General features: G+C 50.6%; 1 protein-coding gene across 3 annotated transcripts in view; it reads right to left on the bottom strand.

The window, feature by feature from the left end:
* Window positions 1-1,698: 1,698 nt before the first annotated feature.
* Window positions 1,699-20,696, bottom strand: part of Eps8l2 (EPS8 like 2) — a 34,523-nt gene continuing 15,525 nt past the window's right edge. For 2 of the 3 annotated variants that reach the window (XM_045131828.1, XM_004654171.2), the window contains exons 5-21: window positions 10,972-11,133; window positions 10,332-10,481; window positions 10,179-10,258; window positions 9,890-10,032; window positions 9,725-9,795; window positions 9,440-9,566; window positions 8,328-8,416; window positions 8,167-8,241; window positions 7,797-7,945; window positions 7,566-7,698; window positions 7,197-7,309; window positions 4,311-4,416; window positions 3,573-3,692; window positions 3,242-3,314; window positions 2,951-3,131; window positions 2,702-2,834; window positions 1,699-2,600 (exon numbers count right to left, since the gene is read on the bottom strand). In XM_045131828.1, coding sequence (XP_044987763.1) covers window positions 2,520-2,600; window positions 2,702-2,834; window positions 2,951-3,131; window positions 3,242-3,314; window positions 3,573-3,692; window positions 4,311-4,416; window positions 7,197-7,309; window positions 7,566-7,698; window positions 7,797-7,945; window positions 8,167-8,241; window positions 8,328-8,416; window positions 9,440-9,566; window positions 9,725-9,795; window positions 9,890-10,032; window positions 10,179-10,258; window positions 10,332-10,481; window positions 10,972-11,133 — 1,986 coding nt within the window. In that variant the 3' untranslated portion in view covers window positions 1,699-2,519. The remainder of the gene's footprint in view (window positions 2,601-2,701; window positions 2,835-2,950; window positions 3,132-3,241; window positions 3,315-3,572; window positions 3,693-4,310; window positions 4,417-7,196; window positions 7,310-7,565; window positions 7,699-7,796; window positions 7,946-8,166; window positions 8,242-8,327; window positions 8,417-9,439; window positions 9,567-9,724; window positions 9,796-9,889; window positions 10,033-10,178; window positions 10,259-10,331; window positions 10,482-10,971; window positions 11,134-20,696) is intronic. The other variant, XM_045131832.1, reaches the window with a different exon arrangement.

Genomic DNA, 20,696 nt, shown 5'->3' with positions numbered 1-20,696 from the left:
ACCCCCTTGTGCATCTGGCTAACGTGGGGCCTGGGGAATTGAGTCTCGAACTGGGATCTTTAGGCTTCACAGGCAAGGGCTTAACCCCTAAGCCATCTCTCCAGCCCCGGATTTATTTTTAATCATTTATTAGAGACAGACAGAAGGAGAGACAGAGAGAGAGAATGGGCATGCCAGGGCCTCCAGCCACTGCAAACAAACTCCACACTCCTAATGTATACGCCACCATGTGCATCTGGCTACATGGGACCTGGAAAATCGAACCTGGGTTCTTAGGCTTTGCAGTCAAGTGCCTTAATCGCTAAGCCTGGAATTCACTATGTAGTCTCAGGGTGACCTTGAACTCATGGTGATCCTCCTACCTCTGTCTCCCCAGTGTTGGGATTAAAGGCGCGCACCATCACAGCTGGCTCCTTTTACTTTTTAAAATCTTTTATTATTATTATTTTTTTTTTTGAGAGGGAGAGAGAGAGGGAGGGAGGGAGAATTGGCACGCCAGGGCCTCCAGCAACTGCAGTAGAACTCTAGACACGTGTGCCATCTTGTGCACACTTGTGAACTTGTGTGCTTGCATCACCTTGTGCATCTGGTTTATGTGGGACCCAGAGAGTCAAACATGAGTCCTTAGACTTTGCAGGCAAGTGCCTTAACTGTTAAACTGTCTCTTTAGTCCTCTTCCTCCTTTTTCCTCTTGGTCTTACTTCTTATCTGGGGTGATAGGGAAGGGTGGAGGACAGACCTAGCCAAGACAGAAATTAATCCTCTTTCCTGGCTTGGGGAAGGTGACAGCCATAAAATACAAGTCGTGTCTTGAGGGCTAGGACAATCCCATCTCCGTTTGACCAGTGGGGTCCTTCTGAGCTAAGAGGCTTGGGGACCAGGCCTGGCCGGGTCATGTGTACCACCTGAGAGACATGGCCCTAGCAACTCAACCATTGTCCAGCACACTGGAAACCCAGATGACACAGGGGGCTGCATCTACCAGCCACGACTCTCTCCACAAAGTATGGTACAGGCATGCCCTCTGGCGGCCACCCAATGAAGCAAAGAGGTGTCAGCAGAGGGCACCAAAGGCCTGTTCCAAGGAACGCTCTCAGGTGATCTCAGGTTGGCACTGTTGCCAAGTTGGCAGGTGCCTCTTGGAGAGCTGACATGACAGCGGGCATGGATGCCCCCAGCTGTCTTATCCGCTGGGTCTCACTGCCCAGACCCTCTGTGCAATCCCTCCCTCAGCTTGAAGCAAAGGTCTCCAAACTGCATTTCGAACTTGCCTCTGGCTGGGCCCCAGGCCAGACAGACTCTTCTCTGCTCCCAACTCAGGATGTGCCCCACCAAAGCAAGCTGGGCGGTAGGTTTTGGGTCTTTTGGACTCCTGTCCTAGGAACAGTGAGAGTGGGCATTGGGGAGCTGCATGACCTATGGACTCCTCTCAGCCAGAAAGATCTCCAGAGCCCTTTTGGGTGGCTGTGCAATTAAGGAGCATCCTCTGGCATGTCCACAGCACCGTTTGGCTATGGCTCTTGGGAGGAGTGTGGACAAGCTTGGCGATACACACCTTTAACCCTGGCACTCAGGAGGCTGAGGCAGGACTGAAAGTTCAAAGGCAACTGCTGCCTCCGGGGGAGGAGAGAAAAGCAGGGAGCAGCAGTCTGGTGAAGGCAGGACAGGGCACTCCTAGCCCAGGAGACGGACATGCAGTTGCTGGGAGACCAATGGTTTATTGACATAGCTGTGGCGCTCGGCCTCTCATCTCGGAGTGAGACCTTCCCTCCAGATTCTGAAACCCACCAGCCACCAGCAGGACCCAGCAACCTGGGAGTGGCCAGAGACAGCTGCTGTCTCAGGCTCTGTGGGTGGGGCGGGGACATCTAAAGTCAGTACTTGTGTCCAGTCCATGCTTGGACCTTGAAAGGGCAAAGGGCACAGCATGCCCCACCCCAGCAGGGCATCCAAGGTCTGTCCTGGAGTCCCTGCCCAGATTGCTCTTGGGGTGATAGCAGCATGTGTATGTGTGTTGGGGGGGGGGGTAAGAAGCAAATCTGTAGGCAAGGTCACCAGGCCTGCCGGCCAGGAGCTCCGGTCCATACTGCAGGGTGGGGCTCAGTGGATAGAGCGGCCGGTGGATGTAGTCAAAAACAGCATGGAGGAGGGCGTGGAGATGAAGCTCAGCAGAGGGTCTTGTGTGCACAGGGGAGGCCATGGGATGAGGTCCCACCCACCCAGGAAGTCCTGTGGCCTCAGGGTCAGGTGGGTGAGGGGCTGGCACTGCCAGGAGTAAGTTTGGCTGAGGCTGGCCTTGGTTTGGGCAGGTGAGTGTGGGTTGGGGCTGGGGTGGCAAAGGGGCCACCTACAGGTGTTGATGGGCATGTACACAGGCCCCTGCCTGAAAGCAGCCTAGCAGGCCCCACCCAGGCCGTCAGTGTCCTTGGTATAAAATAATACATATATAAAAATAATACTCCATGCATTGGGGGTGGGCCCAACGTAGGTGTAGCTTCCTCTCCCACTGCAGGACGGGTCTAGCTGTCCTCTGCCCTCTTCTGGCTCTTGCAGTGAAATTTGTTCATGAGCTCTTCCAGCTCCGATCCACTCTGCTGCTTCTGGGGAACAGGGACGGGGATTCTTAGCCTTGGCCGGGCTGCAAGCCTCCATCCAGGTTCCCAAGGACCACAGGAGCGCCGCAGCCGGAAGGAGTCCTCACCTCTAGGAAGGCCTTTTGCACCGTGAGCTGGCTGTACACGCGGATGCCCTCCTCCCCGCACACCTTCTTCAGCTCCTCCTTGTTGAGGGAGAACAGCTGAGGCCCGGTCAGGATGCCCAGGTTCTCCACAATCCTGGGGTGGAGGAGAGGGAGACAGACGGGCGTGGGGGCGTGGTCACGGGCGTGGGGGCGTGGTCACGGGCGCGGCAGTGGCCTGGGCCCCGCCCCCCTCCGCCACCTGCCACTCACCGGCCGCTGAAGGCCTTGGCTTCCAGCCAGGCGCGGACCTCGTCGGGACCGGAGTCGAAGGTGAGCGGCAGGTGCACCGGCTGGCTGCGCTCCACGCGGAAGTGGCGCTGCGGCTGCCCCTTGATGTGGCTGATCTTCTTCATGAGCTCGTCGTTGACCTCGTCCATGTGCTGGATCAGCTCTGCGGGGGCACGCGCGCTCAGCCGCCCGCGGACCCCGCCCCCGCCCTGGGTGGTCGGGCCACGCCCCCGCCCCGTGGCCCGACCCCGCCCTCTCCGATCTTCCACTCACCTTCTTTGTTTCCTGCGAAAATTGGGGGCATTTTGTGGGTGGGGCTGGCGGGACCCCAGTATTTCTGGCCGGCCTGCAAGGGTTGGGGGGAGAGGTGAGGGGTTTACCTGGACTTAGCTGAGCCCCTTACCAGGCCTGTGTGCCAGTCCTTCCTTCTCTTTGCCAAGATCCGGGAAGCTCCTGCAACAGCCCTGCGTGGGGCTTGGTGGCAGCGGGCTTCCGCCGCTCAGTTCTGGGTGTCACCTTGAGACCAGCTGCACCCCCCCTCCCCATCTAGGGGCCCTGTGCTGTAGGACAGACGGGAAGGTAACCACAGCGGGCGTCTGGTCACCTGATCCAGGGGTGCGTTCACGTCTTCAGGCCGAGCCTCTGCCAGTATGTTGCAGGGTACGTAGCCAGCCTGGCCACTGCGGTTACGTAGCTTCCACCACTGCCGGCCATCCTCCAGCACCTGCCAGGGTGTCAGTGCTTTTGCGGCCCACCACCACCCTTGCAGAGGTAGACCCCTGACCTCCCCGAGCCACCAGCATTACTAGTGTGCGATTCTGGGACCGCCTGCTAGCCCCTTACAGAGAGACTGCAAGCCCTCCAGGTTTCTCCCAGAGCCCAGCCATTCACCCTCCAGGCACCATTCAGGCCTGAGGATTTACCCCATTCCTGTAGGGCAGCCTCGGTCCTGGAAGGAGGGTGTCTCTCAACCTGGTTATAGATGTAGACGCCCCCCCCCCCTCCAGCCTGCTCTACTTTCTGTCCCTGATTGAGTGGCCTGGATTTAGGTTTGACATAAACACAGTTGGTTCAGGAAAGTGCTTCTGGAGTTGGGGGGGGGATGAGTGACGAGCCCCTGCTGGGTTCTTCTGGAGGGCCACCCACCACAGTCAGTCCTTTGAGGGTCCTTCACACAGGAAAAGCAGCTCAGCCCGGCTAGGCTGGGGGCCAGGGAAGCCCAGTAGGAAGCTCAGGGTCAGGCACCCTTGGGAGATGGGCTGACAGCTGTGGCATGTCCAGGGGTCAAACAACCTGGCCCCAGAGCACTCCCCCACCTCCCCTGGGCAGCCCGCGAGCTCACCTCTAGGACTTCATCCTTGAGCACAGATAGCTCGTTGGCGTTGCGTGCAGTGAAGTCGTAGAGGATCTTCACATACTTGGCCATGGCAGGTGTTGGCTGGTAACCCCTGCAAGGCCAGGAGGGGTGGAGGCTTAGGACTGGGCTGGGGTCTCCTGAGCTGGGAGGGGCAGGGGACAGCTCTTTCGCAGCCGCAGCCGCAGCCTTCTCCTGTTCTTCTCCGTTTGCAGTGGAGAGAGGCTGCGCTCCCCAGCAGGGAGTGGAAACTGTGACACCAGCAGGCAGGAGGGGGCAGGATGTACTCCACGAGGCTAGCCCAGCACAGGCTGCCTCAGGGGTCTCCAGCCCTGGTCCCCAGGGGGACCAGAGACAGGGCTATGCCTGGAGAGCTACAAGGGTCACAGCTTTCCTCAGCTGTCCTCTGGAGATCGCCCCTCTCCTACATTCAGGGGGAAGGGGTGGGCACTGTCTAAGGCCCACCCTCCAGCCAGGTCCTGTTCCCCATCAGCGTGGCCTTGACCCTCAGGGTGGTGCCTTATCCGGGTACACTGGGGAGAGGAAGAAGGAGGAAGAGGGGGGTGTGTCGGGTCTGCCCCTGCACAGAAAGGCTGAGCTCCTTCCTCAGCAAGGTTCTAGCTAGAGTTACGGATGCCAAGCTGACAGTGAGGACCAAGGGGAGAAGCTCATTTGCTGGAAATCTGGAATGGAACCCTGGAGCCTCTAGGTAGACCTCAAGAGAGTGAGCATGAAAGGAGGTGAAGGCCAAGGGGTGGGGGAGTGCCCTGTACATGTCCTGGGCTTGTGCTTTGCCCACTGTGAGATGTAGGATGTGCAGCGGGGGAAGGGCAGTGCCAGCTCGGGCCCTCACTCTACTGGTGGTGCTGATACTGGCCCTCAGTTGCTCCCAGTAGCGCCTCAGGGAACAGTACGTGGTGTAGCTGCTAAAGTTCAGCAACTTTTTGTTTTCCCCCAAGGCAGGGACTAACTCTAGCCCAGGCTGACCTAGAACTTCCTGACCTCAGACTCACAGTTGTTCTCCTATGTCTGCCTCCTGTGTGCTGGGATTAAAGGCGTATGCCACCACACCTGGCGCCTTGACTTTTTTGTTAAAATTATTTATTTATTTATTTAACAGAGAGACATACATACATACATTCATACATACATACAATGGGCACACCAGGGCCTCCTGCCTCTGCAAGCAAACTCCAGATGCATGTGCTACTTTGTGTATCTGGCTTTAAAAAGCAAGCACCTTTAACTGATGAGTCATCTGTCCAGTCCCCCCACCCCCCATTTTTTCTTGAGACAGAATTTTGCTCTGTAGTCCAGGCTGGCCTTGAACTCTCAGCCACTTGACTCATACTCACAAATACTGTGATGACAGGCATGAGCCACCATGCCTTTCCTTCCTTCCTTCCTTCCTTCCCTCCTTCCTTCTTTCCTTCTTCTCTCCCTCCCTCCCCTCCCTTCCTCACTCCCTTCATTCTTCCCTCCCTTCTTTTTTGGTTTTAATCCCAGCACTCAGGACACACAGGTACAAGGATCGCTGTGAGTATGAGGCAAGCCTGAGATGACATAGTGAATCCCAGGTCAGCCTGGACTAGAGATAGGGTCTCTCATTGGCCTGGGTAGAGCTTGCCAAGTGGGCCAGACTGACTGGCCAATAAGCCCCAGGGATCCTTCTATCTCCATCTACCTAGTGCTGGGATGCATGCACATGTTGCCATACCCTGCCTTGTTACACAGGTTCTAAAAGTTTAATTTGGGTCCTCATGCTTGCAGCTGAGTATCTCCCCGACCTCTCCCCAGGATTTCTTTTCTTTTTGTTTGTTTTGTTTTGAGTCAGGGTCTCACTGTAGCCCGGGCTGACCTGGAATTTACTCTGTAAGTAGACTGGCCTGTAAACTCAAGGATCCTCCTACCTCAGTCTCCTGAGTGCTGGAATTAGAGGTGTGTGACAACTCCTGGCAGATCCCCAGTCTTTTCTAAATCTTAACTGTAAAACAACGATTTTCAGAAAGAGCCTGATGTATTAGGATAGTGAATTTACATGTGAGTTTTGGAAAATTCCCTTTAGTCCACTGCAGAAGAGGTGGTAGAAAGAATGTAAGAATCAAAGGAAGGAAAGGCAGGACTGCTTACAATGCAATCTTCCAGACACAAAATGGCCTTGACATTCATGACCTCACAGTGCCTGACACTACCTACATTTTGATAACAGGAGGAAAAGATAATGACATCAAAATAAGAGAGAGACTGATTGGAAAGAAGAAGGGATTCAATGGAGGGTGGATTTGAGAAGGGGAAAACAGGGATATCATGGTTTACATCTTATAATTTTGCAAGCTGTCAATAAAAAGTTTTTATTTATTTGCATGGAGAGAGAGAGAGAATGGGCATGTCAGGACCTCCAGCCACTGTAAATGAGCTCCAGATACATGTACCACTTTGTGCATCTGGCTTTATGTGGGTACTGGAGAATCGACCCTGAGTCATTAGGCTTTGCAGGCAAGTGTCTCAACCACTGAGCAATTTTCCCAGCCCCCCTAAAAAGTTTTTTTTTTAAAGAAAAATTCCCTTTAATTATGTAACAAAATTAAAAAGAAAACTACTTGAGGTCGTGGTGACACATCATCTTTAAGGCAGCACTTGGGAAGCAAAGGTAGCAGGATCACTGTGAGTTCGAGGCCAGCCTGAGACTATCCAGCCTGAGACTATAGAGTGAGTGCCAGAAAGATCAGCCTGAGCTAGAGTGAGAGCCTTCCTTGAAAAAAACAAAACAAATACTTGAGTGAGGCCATCTGCCACCTGCCACCATGTGGTGGCAGCACACCCATAAAAGTGCTCTCTGAAGGGGGTGTCACGCTCTCACTTTGGGTGACTTACCTGTGTAAATGTGGGGAGCTGGCTGGTGGTAAGGTGTCTTCCAAGGCAGTAGACTCGGAGGAGAGGTTGTGTTTTGGGGAGTGCCATAAGGACAGTCGGTTCACTGGGGTCTGCTGTGGGGAAAGCAGGTGGCCTGGACTTGATTTGGGGTGCAGACTGTGCCAACAGGAGTAAGGGGCACAGGATAGGAACTGGATCAATGTATTGTAGCCCAACACAGAGTCAGATGCCCAGGCAGTTGGTTGGCAGGGGTGGAGGCACCCTGAGCCATGGCTTCATATCCAGGGGCCTTAATGGACAGTGGGTGGAGATGGGCTGGGCAGTAAGCTCTGGGTGGGGGCGTGGGCATGGGCTGGAGTGGATTCTAACCTGGTCACTGGGGGCAGATGGCAGCCCTTCCACTTCCCAGGGAGCCTCCTGCAGGACATCCAGTGGAGGTTCCCAGCCACTGTGAAACTTGGGCACATAAGGTGGCACCTGTGGCTCCCGTGGCCACTCAGAGCTGGGGTTGACAGACAAGAGGGTCAGTCACACCTGCCATCAAGACTAACCGACCCAAGACCCCCATCCTAGCCCATACCCTGATCCTCCCTGCCGTACCGGGACCGAGTCCAGGTCTCCCCAAGAGATTCCCACAGTGACATCTCCTTTGGGACCAGGTGGCCACGCAGGAAGCCCACAGCATCAGAGGAGAGCAGGGGGCTGGAGACGGAGCGTGCAATGTCTGGGCCTCCGCAGGTGTTGACAATCTAGGTATGTTGAGGTTCAGTGGGAGCTGTGGCCCACCAGTCCTAGCTCTGCCCCTCCCCACACACTTCTACATGTTAGCCCTCAGGAATAGGTTGTGTTTTCCTGGGAACTCAGACCCAGCCCATATAGTCTGTCTAAGGTAGGCACTCACTTCTCCCACCCCAAACCCAGAGTGGGCCACCCTGCTGACTCCATCCCACCCTGCCCCAGCCCCAGGCACCAGGTCCAGAGGCCCGAAGAGGAAGTGCACCAGCTCAGCGGCGCTGGGGTTCTGGATGTGCCTTTGCAGCTTTGCCTGGAGATGGGAAGAACACACAGGTGACAGGTGGTGAGAGAGAGAAAGGAGGGCTCTACCCTCACCACAGGGCAGGGCTGACTCACCAGCAGGTTGATGGCTAGCTTGGTTTTCTGGAAGCAGTCAATAAACTCTCCCTCTGGTGGGGGTCGGGCCCGCAGCGTAAGGACACCCTCTGGCACAAAGTGGGAGGGCTGTGAGCCTAGCTAGCCTTGGCCCTGGTCCCCCATCCTATGCCTGATGGGTCCACCCTGCTGTGGGATATTGTCACCATGTAGACTGAACTTTCTCCCATTTTTTTTTTTTTTAATTATTAGCCGGGTATGGTGGTGCACGCCTTTAATCCCAGCACTCGGGAGGCAGAGGTAGGAGGATCACTGAGTTCGAGGCCACCCTGAGACTACATATTGAATTCCAGGTCAGCCTGGGCTAGAGTGAGACCCTACCGCAACCCTCCCCCAAAATTACTTATTTGCCAGTAGAGAGAGAGGTACAGAGAACAGAGACAGAGAGAATAGGCATGCCAGGGCCTCTAGCCATTGCAAAGGAACTCCAGATGCATGCGCCACTGTGCATCTGGCTTAATGTGGGTACTAGCGAATGAAACCTGGGTTGTTAGGCTTTGCAGGAAGAACCTTAACCACTGAGTATCTCTCCAGTCCTCTCCCATCTTTTTATTTTTTTAAATTTTTTTCAAGGCCACCCTGAGACTACATAATGAATTCCAGGTTAGCCTGAGCTAGAGTGAGATCCTACCTTTAAAAACAACAACAAAAAAAATATTTGCAAGCAGAGAGAGAGAGGGAGGAGACGAGAGAATCAGCATTCCAGGGCTTCCACCAGCCACTGCAAACAGACTCCAGATGCATACACCACTTTGTGCATTGGGCTCCACATGGGTACTGGGGGATTGAACTAGGGTAACTTGTCTCTGCAGGCAAGCACCTTACTGCTGAACCATTTTTCCAGCCCATCTCTTTTTTTTTTTTTAGAAGTAGGGTCTTGCTGTAGCTCAGGCTGACCTGGAATTCACTATATATTCTCAGGGTGGTCTTGAACTCACGGCCATCCTCCTCTGCCTCCCGAGGGCTCGGATTAAAGGCGTGCACCACCACACCCGGCTTCCAGCTCCCCTCTTAATATACAGCTAGTTTGTCTTGCTCCTGGCTTATCTGGCCCTTCCTTGCCATCCTGGTACCTGCCGGCCCCTTCTTGCTCTTCTTCTTCCCTTTCTTCCGCTGGTTCAGCTGTTTGAATGCTTCAGCCGCCTTCTGCAGCCGGGCCACAAACCACTCGATATCGTCCAGGGCGCAGTTGAGGATTTGCTGGGGTCAGAAAGAAGGGTTACAGCAGGTGAGCTGCAGCACCCCGCCCCCTTGCAACTTCTGCAGGCACACTATAGAACAGGACAAGCCAGGCCCATGCCCACCAGGAGAGGCATCAAGGGGCAGGCAGCGAGGGCCCGGGCAGGCTGGGCACTCACCGTCTCCTTCTCTATCCTCTGAGCCAGCACTGCCCGAGGCTCTTCCTCTTGTGATTCCCGACGGCGGTAGCCTGGTGTGTGTGGTGGTGGGGGGGGAACACAGAAACTGCTGAAGGGGCCCCTACCAATCCCGAGAGGAGCCCCAAGCCCAGCATATCAGCCTACCTGGCTCACTGAAGGGCAGTGGGAGGCCTACACGGTTCTTGGCCTGAGGGGAGTCCCCAGTCTGGCGCTGGAAGGGGATGGGGGCTGGGTTGTGGGTTGGGGGCAGGATGGACTGCCGCTGCCGGATCTTCTCCTGGTGGCCTCTGGAGAGTCGAGGAAGGCTGAGCTCAGCCTGGCCATGGTTCACATGCTGGGTGCTGTCACCCTGTTGCCTTTCCTACCCATACCGCCAAGCCTCAGCAAACCCCCCCAAACCCCCCTCCCCGCTTTCCATTCCCTGGGGCCTTACTTCAAAGTTTGTGGCCGCATTTTCTTCCCAAGCCGGCAGTCAGCCAGTGCGCTCTCGATGTCCTCCTGCACCAGCTCAGCCTGTGGGGGCACAGGGCTGTCAGGCTGGCTGGGCCAGCCTGGCACCATGCCCACCCCCGGCTGCCCGCCTCACCTCCACCTCGTCGCAGTAGAAGAAGTGGATGTCGGGCTTGCTCTGGTCCGAGTCCTGGCACACCAGCAGCAGCACTGAGGGGTAGCGCAGCTGGTTCAGCACTGTCTGGCTGTGCTGTACGGTGGGCAGTGGGAAGTTCTCCAACTCCTCCTGTGTGTGGTGGGGGAGTGCTTGTCAAGCAGACTTGAGGGTCCCATACACAGCTGGGCGCTACAGCCGTGAGCATGGATACACCCAGATGTGCAGAGGAAAGACTGAAGCCCTGGCCATGGATGCAGTTTCTGGCCACGACATGTGAACTTTGTGCCAGACACACACACAACTCACAGAGCGATACAGCCCAGACTTGGTTCGTGGACATGAGCGCCAATGGCCGATGCCCAGAGCACGGGCTCCTGGGACCCACATAACCAACAAAAGCTCTTGCAGAGAAGGGTGCTGACCTGGTTGCTCAGCAACCTGGCAGGTGCAGAGCAAAGCCGGTCATAAGCTGTCAGAAGTAAGCCAGCTGGGTCCAGTCCTTCCTGCCTACCCTTGGCCCTGTTCCTTTCCACAGACCAGCACGGCCACTGGGAGAGCTGGGCAGTGGGGCCCTGTGCTCACCCATTAGCTCCCTGCATGCACTGTGGCCGGCCAGTACCTGAGACTCGACGTCCAGCAACCTCAGCGACTTGTCGTTCACCTGCAGCAGCACTTCCTGGGCCCAGACCTTCTCCTTAGAGCTCAGCTGCACCAGCTTCCGGATGGCATCGTCCACTGAGGCGATGGCCTCGCTCTTGTCCATAATGAACGTGGCCAGGTGCTGGGGGAGGGACCAGTGGTCACTGATGGGCACAGACCTTTTGCTATCAAAGCCCAAGCACAAAAGTGGGGGGCGGCCTGGGGGTCCCACCCAACTGGGGATCATGAGGGACCTCAGTTCCACCTTAGGTAAATAGAGTCTCCCTTCTTCCCTGGTAGATGTCTTTGGAGCTATGGGTAAAGTCCTCAAAAATTTCCAGTCTGCTCCACAGCCTTGAACTACTAACCCTTGCTTCTTCCCTGGGCTGTGGGAACACAGTATTTGGGAGCCTCAGCCTTTGTCCTTATTGCCCCTGACCTCCCTTCCTTAACAGAAGTCACCCTCTCTGGCTATCTTAGTTTTCACTTCTTTTCTCTTTTGAGAGAGAGAGAGAGGCTCTTACTTTGTAGATTAAGCTGGCCTAGAACTTGGTATGTAACAAAGGCTATCCTTGAATTTGAAGCAATTCTCCTGCCTTGGCTTCCTGAGAGCTGGGATTATAAGTATGTGCCACTATACCCATAGCCCCCTTTGATTTTTCTAGGTAGGGTCTCACTCGAGCCCAGGCTGACCTGGAATTCACTATGTAGCCTCAGGGTGGCCTCAAACTCACAGGAGTCTTCCTACCTTCACCTCCTGCACGCTGGGATTAAAGGTACTCGCTACCACACCTGGCTTTTGTTTGTTTTCTGAGGAAAGGTCTCATTTTAGCCCAAGATGACCTGGAATTCACTCTGTAGTCCCAGGATGACTTGAATTTACAGCAATCCTCTTTCCTCTGCTTCCTGAATGCTGGGATTAAAGGCATGCACCACCATACCTGGCTCCCACACCCCACTCTTATCTAGTTATCGTTCTTTTTTCTGAGTTATTTTGCATGTGTGTGTGCTGGGGCCTTTTGCCACCGCAGATGAAGGCTAGGAGCTTGCACCACTGTTTGAGCCTGACCTTGGGAATCGAGCATGGGCCAGCAGGCTTTGCAAGCAAGCGCCTTTAACCACTGAGTCATTTTCCAGCCCTCTTTCTTTCATTTCCCCTCCCTTCCCTTCTTTTCCTCTTCTTTCATTCCCTCCCTTCCTTCTCACTTTTCCTTCCCTCCCTTTCTTCCCTTCCTTTTTCTGTGGGTGGTATATATGTGTGTACCTGTTCATGCGTATGCATGTTCAAGTCAGAGGTCAATGGCTTTCCATTTTATTATTTATTTATTTATTTATTTTTGGTTTTCCAAGATAGGGTCTCACTGTCTAGCCCAGGCTGACATGGAATTCACTCTGTAGTCTCAGGGTGGCCTTGAACTCACAGCAATCCACCTACCACTGCCTCTTGAGTGCTAGGATTAAAGGCGTGCACCACCATGCCCAGCTGTTTTTATCCATTATATTTTTTATTTATTACAGACAGACAGACAGAGAGAGAGAGAGAGAGAGAGAGAGAGAGAGAGAGAAAATGGATGTGCCAGGGCCTTCAGCTGCTGCAAACTCCAGATGCATGCACCACCTTGTGCATCTGGCTTACATGGGTCCTAGGGAACTGAACCTGGGACCTTTGGCTTTGCAGGCAAGCACCTTAACCGCTAAGCCATCTCTCCAGTCCTCATCTATATTTTTTAAAAAATATTTTTAGGGAGCGAGGTGATGGTGGCCCTCGTCTTTAATCCCAGCACTTGGGAGCAGAGGTAGGAGGATAGCTGAGTTCAAGGCCACCCTGAGACTAAAGAGAGAATTCTAGGTCAGCCTGGCCTACAGTGAGACCCTACCTCAAAAAAAAAAAATTAAATTAAAAAAAATAAGTATTTTTAGGGGCTGGAAAGATGGCTTAGCAGTTAAGGCGACTACCCATAAAGACTAAGGACCCGTGTTCTATTCCCCAGTACTCATCTAAGTCAGATGCACAAGTGGCACATGTTTCTGGAGTTTGTTTGCAGTGGCTGGAGGCCCTGGTACACCCATCCTCTCTATCTGCCTCTCTCTCTCTCAAATAAATAAATAAAATAGTTTTAGTCCATACAAAGTATGTTCTTAATAAAAATAAATGAGGTATGAAGCTGGGTGTGGTGGCCCATGCATTTAATTCCAGGACTTGGGAGGCAGAGGGGCAGAGATAGGAGGATCACTGAGAGTTCAAGGCCACCCTGAGACTAATTCCAGGTCAGCCTGAACTAGAGTGAGACCCTACCTTGGATAAAAGAGAGAGAGAGAGAGAGAGAGAGAGAGAGAGAGAGAGAAAGAGAGAGAGAGAGAGAGATAAGACCCCATCACTTCAAACACACTCAATATGGTTCAAGAAATTTTGCAGAAGAGGGGGCAGAAAGATTGTTAGAGCCACAAATTGGAACATGCACAGAGCATCTCCCACTCCCCCATAACGGACTGCTGCCCCCACAATGTATGACCCACAATTCCCATCAGGATGGCCTACATCCCCAACGAGGAGGGCCCCTTTGGAAAAGGGGCAGGGATGAGGGAAAGGAGGCATGTGTTGTTTACATACTAAGTATGTCCACAACCAAAAAAATAAATTTTTAAAATGAGGTATGAAAAAATAACTTTAGGGTCAGGCATGGTGGCACACGCCTTTAGTCCCAGCACTTGGGAAGCAGAGGTAGGAGGATCACCATGAGTTCATGGCCAGCCTGAGACTACATAGTGAATTCCAGGTCAGCATGGACTAGAGTGAAACCCTACCTCAAAAAAGAAAAAAAGAAAAAAAAAAAAAAGCCAGATGTGGTGGCACACACTTTTAATCCCAGCACTCAGGAGGCCAAAGTAGATGGATCACCATGAATTTAAGGCCATCCTGAGACTACACAGTGAATGCCAGTCAGCCTGCGCTAGAGGGAGACCCTATCTTCAAAAACCAAATAAACAACAACACACACAGACACATAAGAGATTGCTTAACAGTTAAAGGGCTTATAGTGAAAAGCCTAAAGAGCCAGGTTTAATTTCCCAGTACCCATGTAAAGTTAGATGCACACGGTGGCACATGCATCTGGAGTTCATTTGCAGTGGCTAGAGGCCCTGGCATGTCTATTCTCTCTCTCTGCCTCTTTCTCTCTCTCAAATACATAAATAAATAAAATACTTTTAAAATGAAAAATATTTTTATTGGGCTGGAGAAGAGATGGCTCAGTAGTTAAAGGCACTTACTTGCAAAGTCTGATGGCCCAGGCTCCATTTCCCAGCATGCACATAAGGCCAGATGTACAAAGTGGAACATGTGTCTACAGTTCATCTGCAGCAGTGGGAGGTCCTGTAATGCCCATTCACTGCCATTTCTCACAAGTAAAAATAATATTTACAAATACGTATATTTGCAAGCAGAGAGAAAGAATGAGCATGTCACAGCCTCTAGCTAGAACAAACTCTAGATGCATGCACCACTTTGTGCACCTGGCTTTATGTGAGTACTAGGGAACCGAACCCAGATTGCCAGGTTTTGCAAGAAAGCACCTTTAGCTGCTGAACCACCTCTTCTCCAGCTCAATAAAAATATTTTATTTATTTGGGAGCTGGAGAGATGGCTTAGTGGTTAAGTGCTTGCCTGTGAAGCCAAAGGACCCCGGTTCAAGGCTTGATTTCCCCAGGACCCATGCTAGCCAGATGCACAAGGGGGCGCATGCATCTGGAGTTCATTTGCAGTGGCTGGAGGCCCTGGAGCACCCATTCCCTCTCTCTATCTGCCTCTCTCTCTCTCTCTCTGTCACTGTCAAATAAATAAATAAAAATGAACAAAAAAATCTTTAAAAATATTTTATTTATTTGGGATAAATAAGTAATTTATTTATTTTGGGTAAATAAATAAGTTATTTATTTATCCTTAATCTTAAAAATTATTTATTTGCACATGCACCCAAAGAAGGGAGAGAGAAAGACAGAGATGGAGACAGAGGGCTGGAGAGATGGCTTTGCAGATAAGTGCTTGACTGTGAAGCCTAAGGACCCCAGTTAGAGGCTCCATTCCCCAGGACCCACATTAGCCAGATGCACAAGGTGGCACATGCATCTGGAGTTCGTTTGTAGTGGCTGGAGGCCCTGTCGTGCCCATTCTCTCTCTCTCTGTCTGTCACTCTCTAATAAATAAATAAAAATAAACAAACAAAAAAAAAATAAAGAGACACAGAGAGAAATACTGTGCCAGGGCCTCTTGTGGCTGCAAAAGAACTCTAGATGCATGCACTATTTTGTATATCTGGCTTTATGTGGAGACTGGGGAATTGAACCCTGGTCAGCAGGCTTTGAAAGCAAGCACATTTAACTACTGAACCATGTCCCTAGGCCCTTTCCATTTAATTTAATTTATCTATTTATTTTTGGTATTTTGGAGGTAGAGTCTCATCATATCCTAGCCCATGCTAAACTGGAACTCACTTTACTCTATAATCCCAGGTTGGCCTCAAACTCACAGCAACCTGTCCCAAGTGCTGGGATTAAAGGCATGCACCACCACGCTCAACCCATTTTATCTTATTATTTTATTTTACTTTTTAGAGAGAGACAGAGAATTGGTGTGCCATGGCCTAAGCCACTGCAATCAAAGCCAGACACTTAGGCTACCTAGTGGGCATGTGCAACCTTGTGCTTGCCTCACCTTTGTGCGTCTGGCTTACATGGATCTAGAGAATCAAAAATGGATCCTTAGGCTGGGCGTGGTGGCAAATGCCTTTAATCCCAGCACTCGGGAAGCAGAGGTAGGAGGATCACTGTAAGTTCGAGGCCACCCTGAAACTACAAAGTGAATTCCAGCCAAAAAAAAAAAAAGGATCCTTAGGCTTTGCAGGCAAACACCTTAGCTGCTAAGCCATCTCTCCAGCCCTTATTTATTTATTTATTGTTTGTTTGTTTGCTTGTTTGTTTTTTGAGGTAGGGTCTCACTCTAGCTCAGGCTGACCTGGAATTCACTATGTAGTCTCAGGGTGGCCTTGAACTCACAGGAATCCTCCTACCTCTGCCTCCCGAGTGCTGGAATTAAAGGCGCGCACCACCATGTCCGACTCCCTTATTTTATTTTTTTAATATTTATTTATTTATTTATTTGCAAGCAGGGATGGAGAAAGAGTGACAGAGACAGATTAAACGGGCACACCAGGACCCCCAGCTGCTGCAAATGAACTCCAGATGCATGCACCACTCTGTTCATCTGGCTTTATGTGGGTATTGGGAAATCAAACTCAGATCTTTAGGTTTTGCAGGCACATGCCTTAAGTGCTGAGCCACCTCTCCAGCCCCTATTTCATTTTATTTATCTAATTTTTTTTTAGAAAAAGAAAGTAGGGGGCATGTAATAAGGCACTTCATACATGTTATTATTATTATTACCTGCCAGTAATCACATACTTTGTGATTTCTCTCTCTCTTCTAACAACACTGGGGGTTTCTATCATTATCCCCATTTTGCAAATGTGAAAACTGAGGCATACAGCAAGGGATCACAATAAAAAAAAACAGTCCTCTTAAAAAAAATTTTTTTTTTGAGAAAGGCAGAGAGAGAGAGAGAAAGAGAGAGAGAGGCCTCTGACCACTGCACATGGACTCCAGATGCATGCTACTTTGTGATTCTGGATTATATGGGTATTGGGAAATTAAACCTGGATCCTCAGGCTTCACAGGCAAGTGCTTCAACTGCTAAGCCATCTCTCTAGGCCCACCCCATTTTATTTTTGAGACAGATTCTCTCCTTGAACCTGGAACTCACCAATTCAGCTAGAATAGCCAGCAGCAAGCCCTAGAGATTTTCCCATCACTGTTTCCCCAGCTCTGCGATTACATTCCAGGCATGCGCTCGCACACCCAACTTCCTGTGTGGGTGCTGGGGGTCCACACTTACGTCCTCATGCTTGTGCATCACACACTTTGCCTGACAAACCATCCCTAGCCCGAGTGAGCTCAGTCCTCCACAGGCCTCACATAAAAGCCGTGGTGTAATCCCAGCATGCTGACAGTGAGATGAGCGGTGGACACAGGAGAATTTTCCGGAAGCTCACGGTGAGCACAGCAAAGAACTACAGCACAGTGAGATCCAACGAGAAACCCTGCCTCAGATGAACCCAAGGAGTCCTCTGAAGTCCATGCTGGTACCATGACACACATATACCCACAGTCATATGCACATGAGTGCGTGTACACACAAACAGGCACACTCACAAGCACTCACACAGCTGCAAATTGACATTTAAGATTCTATTATTTTAGGAATGAAACCACCATTAACACTTTTTTTTTTTTCCCCTGAGGTAGGATCTCATTCTAGCCCAGGCTGACCTGGAGTTCACTATGTAGTCTCTTTCACTATGTAGTCCCAGGGTGGCCTCAAACTCACGGCTATCCTCCTACCTCTGCTTCCTGAGTGCTGGGATTAAAGGCATGTGCCACCATGCCCGGCTACCATTAACACTTTTACTTATTCCATCAACCGATACTAAAATCCTGGAGGGTCACATTTGCATGCTCAGATGTGCAGCGCTGGGTCCTCTTGTCCAGCACCTGCCCAGCCTCTCTGGACAAGCTGGTAAAACCTAGAATAGTGTACTTTTTCTCCCAATTCTACTCCAGGTAACCTGCATAGATACAAGATGTGGTACCGGGCTAAACCAGGAGTGGGCAGAAACACAAAGTGAGATAAGAGGCAACTCTTGATCTGGAGAGATGGCCCAGTGGTTAAAGATGCTTGCCTGCAAACCCTGATGACCCAGGTTTTATTCCCCAATAACCAAGTAAAGCCAGATGCACAAAAATGGTACAGGTGTCTGGAGTTTGCGGTGGCAAAAAGCCTAGTCTGTCTGTCTGTCTGTCTCTTTCTACTTGCAAATAAATAAATACTTTTTTTTGAGGAAGTGTTTCACTCTAGCTCAAGCTGACCTGGAATTCACTATGTAGCCTTGAACTCACAGCAATCCTCCTATCTCTGCCTCCTGAGTGCTGGGATTAAAGGTGTGTGCCACCATGCCAGGCTAAATAATTTTTTTTCCAAGGTAGAGTCTCACTCTGGCCAGGCTGACCTGAAATTCTCTATGTAGTCTCAGGGTGGCCTAGAACTCATAGTGATCCTCCTACCTCTGCCTCCTGAGTGCTGGGATTAAAGGTGTGCACCACCACACCCAGAAAAAAAATTTTTTTTTAAAAGGCAACTCTTCCATCTGTGTGAGGCATGTTAAAGACTAAACAAATTGCTATACAACTAACTAAACAAAATCATGCTGTTAAATTGCCAATCACAGTAAATATCAAAATACTGAAACCACACAAAATTTTCTGGCCACAGTGGAATTAAAGTAGAAATCAATAATAAACCGAGCATGGTGGCGAACACCTTTGATCCCAGCACTCGGGAGGCAGAGTAGGAAGGTCACCTTGAGTTCAAGGCCACCCTGAGACTACATAGAGTATTTCAGGTCAGCCTGGGCTAGAGTCACACCCTACCTCCAAAGGAAAACAAACAAACAAAAAATAACTCAGTAATAAAAACTTAAGCTGGGTGTGGTGGCAAACATCAGTAATCCCAACACTTGGAAGGTAGAGGAAGGAGGATCAGGAATTCAAGGCCCTCCTTGGCTACACAGTGAGTTTGAGACCAGCTTGGGCTACATGAGAGATCCTGTCTCAAAGACAAAACAACAACAACAAAAATGGGCTGGGGCTGTGACTCAGCAGTGAAAAACATTTGCTGTACGAGCATGCTGACCTGAGCTCGATCTCCAGCACTCACGTGAAGCCAGACTCAAAGTGACACACAAGTCCATAATCCAAATGCACCTAGGAAATGGGAAGTGGAGCCAGGAGAATCGTGAAGCCAGGCAGCTGGACTGTAACCCCAGGAGAAAAACAAGAGAGACCCTGTCTCAAATAAACACCTGAGGCTGGCTTCTGACTTCTACTCATGCAGCATGTATATACATACACACTTACATACACATTAAAACAATAAACAGCTGGGCATGGTGGCACAGGCCTTTAATCCCAGCACTCGGAAGGCAGAGGTAGGAGGATGGCTGTGAGTTCGAGGCCATCCTGAGACTACAGAGTGAATTTCAGGTCAGCCTGGGCTACAGTGAGACCCTACCTTGAAACTCCTCCCCCCCCATAAAAAAGGACTGGAGAGATGGTTTAGCAGTTAAGGTGCTTGTCTGAAGCTTAAGGACCCAGGTTCAGTCCCCCCCCAGTACCTATGTAAATCAGATGCGCAAGGTGGGGTATGTGTCTGGAGTTCATTTGCAGTGACTAGAGGCTCTAGTGCACCAATTCTTTCTATATCTGCCTCTTTCTCTCAAATAAATAAGTAAATCAAAATAAAATATTAAAAAAAAACCCAAGCCAAGCTAGGAGTTGTGGCACACACCTTAAATCTCAGTGCTCAGGAGGCTGAGGCCGAGGGATCACTGTAAATTCAATGCCAGCCTGGGGCTACAAAGTGAGTTCTAGGTCAGCATGAGTTACAGTGAGACTCTGCCTCCGAAGAAAAAGAAAAAATTAAGCCAGGAATGTTGGTACATGTCTGTAATCCCAGCACTTGGGAGGTGGAGACAGAAGGATTAGCAGTTGCAGGGCAGCCTGGGCTATAGCATGAGACCTTGTCTCAAAACACATACATATGAGAAGAATAAAAAATACATGCATATCACCTTCCAAGGCTCAGGGTCCATTGCGGAAGAGGTGGCGGAAAGAATGTAAGAGCCAAAGGAAGGGTAGGACTCCGTACAACGTGCTCCCTCCAGACACAAAATGGCCTGGATATCCATGACCTCACAGTGCCTGACACTACCTACACAAGACCATCATAATAGGAGGAAAAGATCTGACATCAAAATAAAAGAGAGACTGATTGAAGGGAAGGAGATATGATGGAGAAAGGAGTTTCAAAGGGAAAGTGGGGGGTAGGGAGGGCATTACCATGACATATTGTTTACAATCATGGAAGTTGTGAATAAAAAATAAATAAATAAGTAAATAAATAAAATAGATACATATGTACACATATATAAAACAAAAAACCCTATGGATAAAAATGAATTCACAAAGAAAATTTTAAAATATGCTTAACTCAATAAAAGCATGCATATGTGACAATTTATGGAATATACCTAAAGCAGTCTTTGAGTTTCCAATTAATATGATAGGCAAAAAGAAACACTTAAGATCAATGAACTAAGCTTTCACCTTAAGAAGCTAGAAGCTGGGCTGGAGAAGCATTTGCCAGCAAAGCCAAGGGATTCGGGTTCAATTCCCCAGGACCCACGTTAGCCAGATGCACAAGGGGGCGCACGCATCTGGAGTTCTTTTGCAGTAGCTGGAGGCCCTTGTGTGCCCATTCTCTCTCCCTCTCTCCTTCTCAAATAAATAAATAAATTTTTTTTTTTTAAATCTAGACTATCACATATGCACGATACTCTGGAGAACCTCAGCTTCAAGTACCCATCTAGAATTAAAAAGAACAAAGCTGGGCGTGGTGGCGCACACCTTTAATCCTAGCACTTGGGAGGCAGAGGAAGGAGGATTGCTGTGAGTTCTAGGCCACCCTGAGACTATATAGTTAATTCCAGGTCAGCCTGGGCCAGAGTGAGACCCTACCTTTAAAAAACAAGAATAAAA

The sequence above is a fragment of the Jaculus jaculus genome, chromosome 1, assembly GCF_020740685.1.
Source record: "Jaculus jaculus isolate mJacJac1 chromosome 1, mJacJac1.mat.Y.cur, whole genome shotgun sequence".
NCBI lineage: Eukaryota > Metazoa > Chordata > Mammalia > Rodentia > Dipodidae > Jaculus > Jaculus jaculus.
This window is presented reverse-complemented; position numbering and strand designations above follow the sequence as displayed.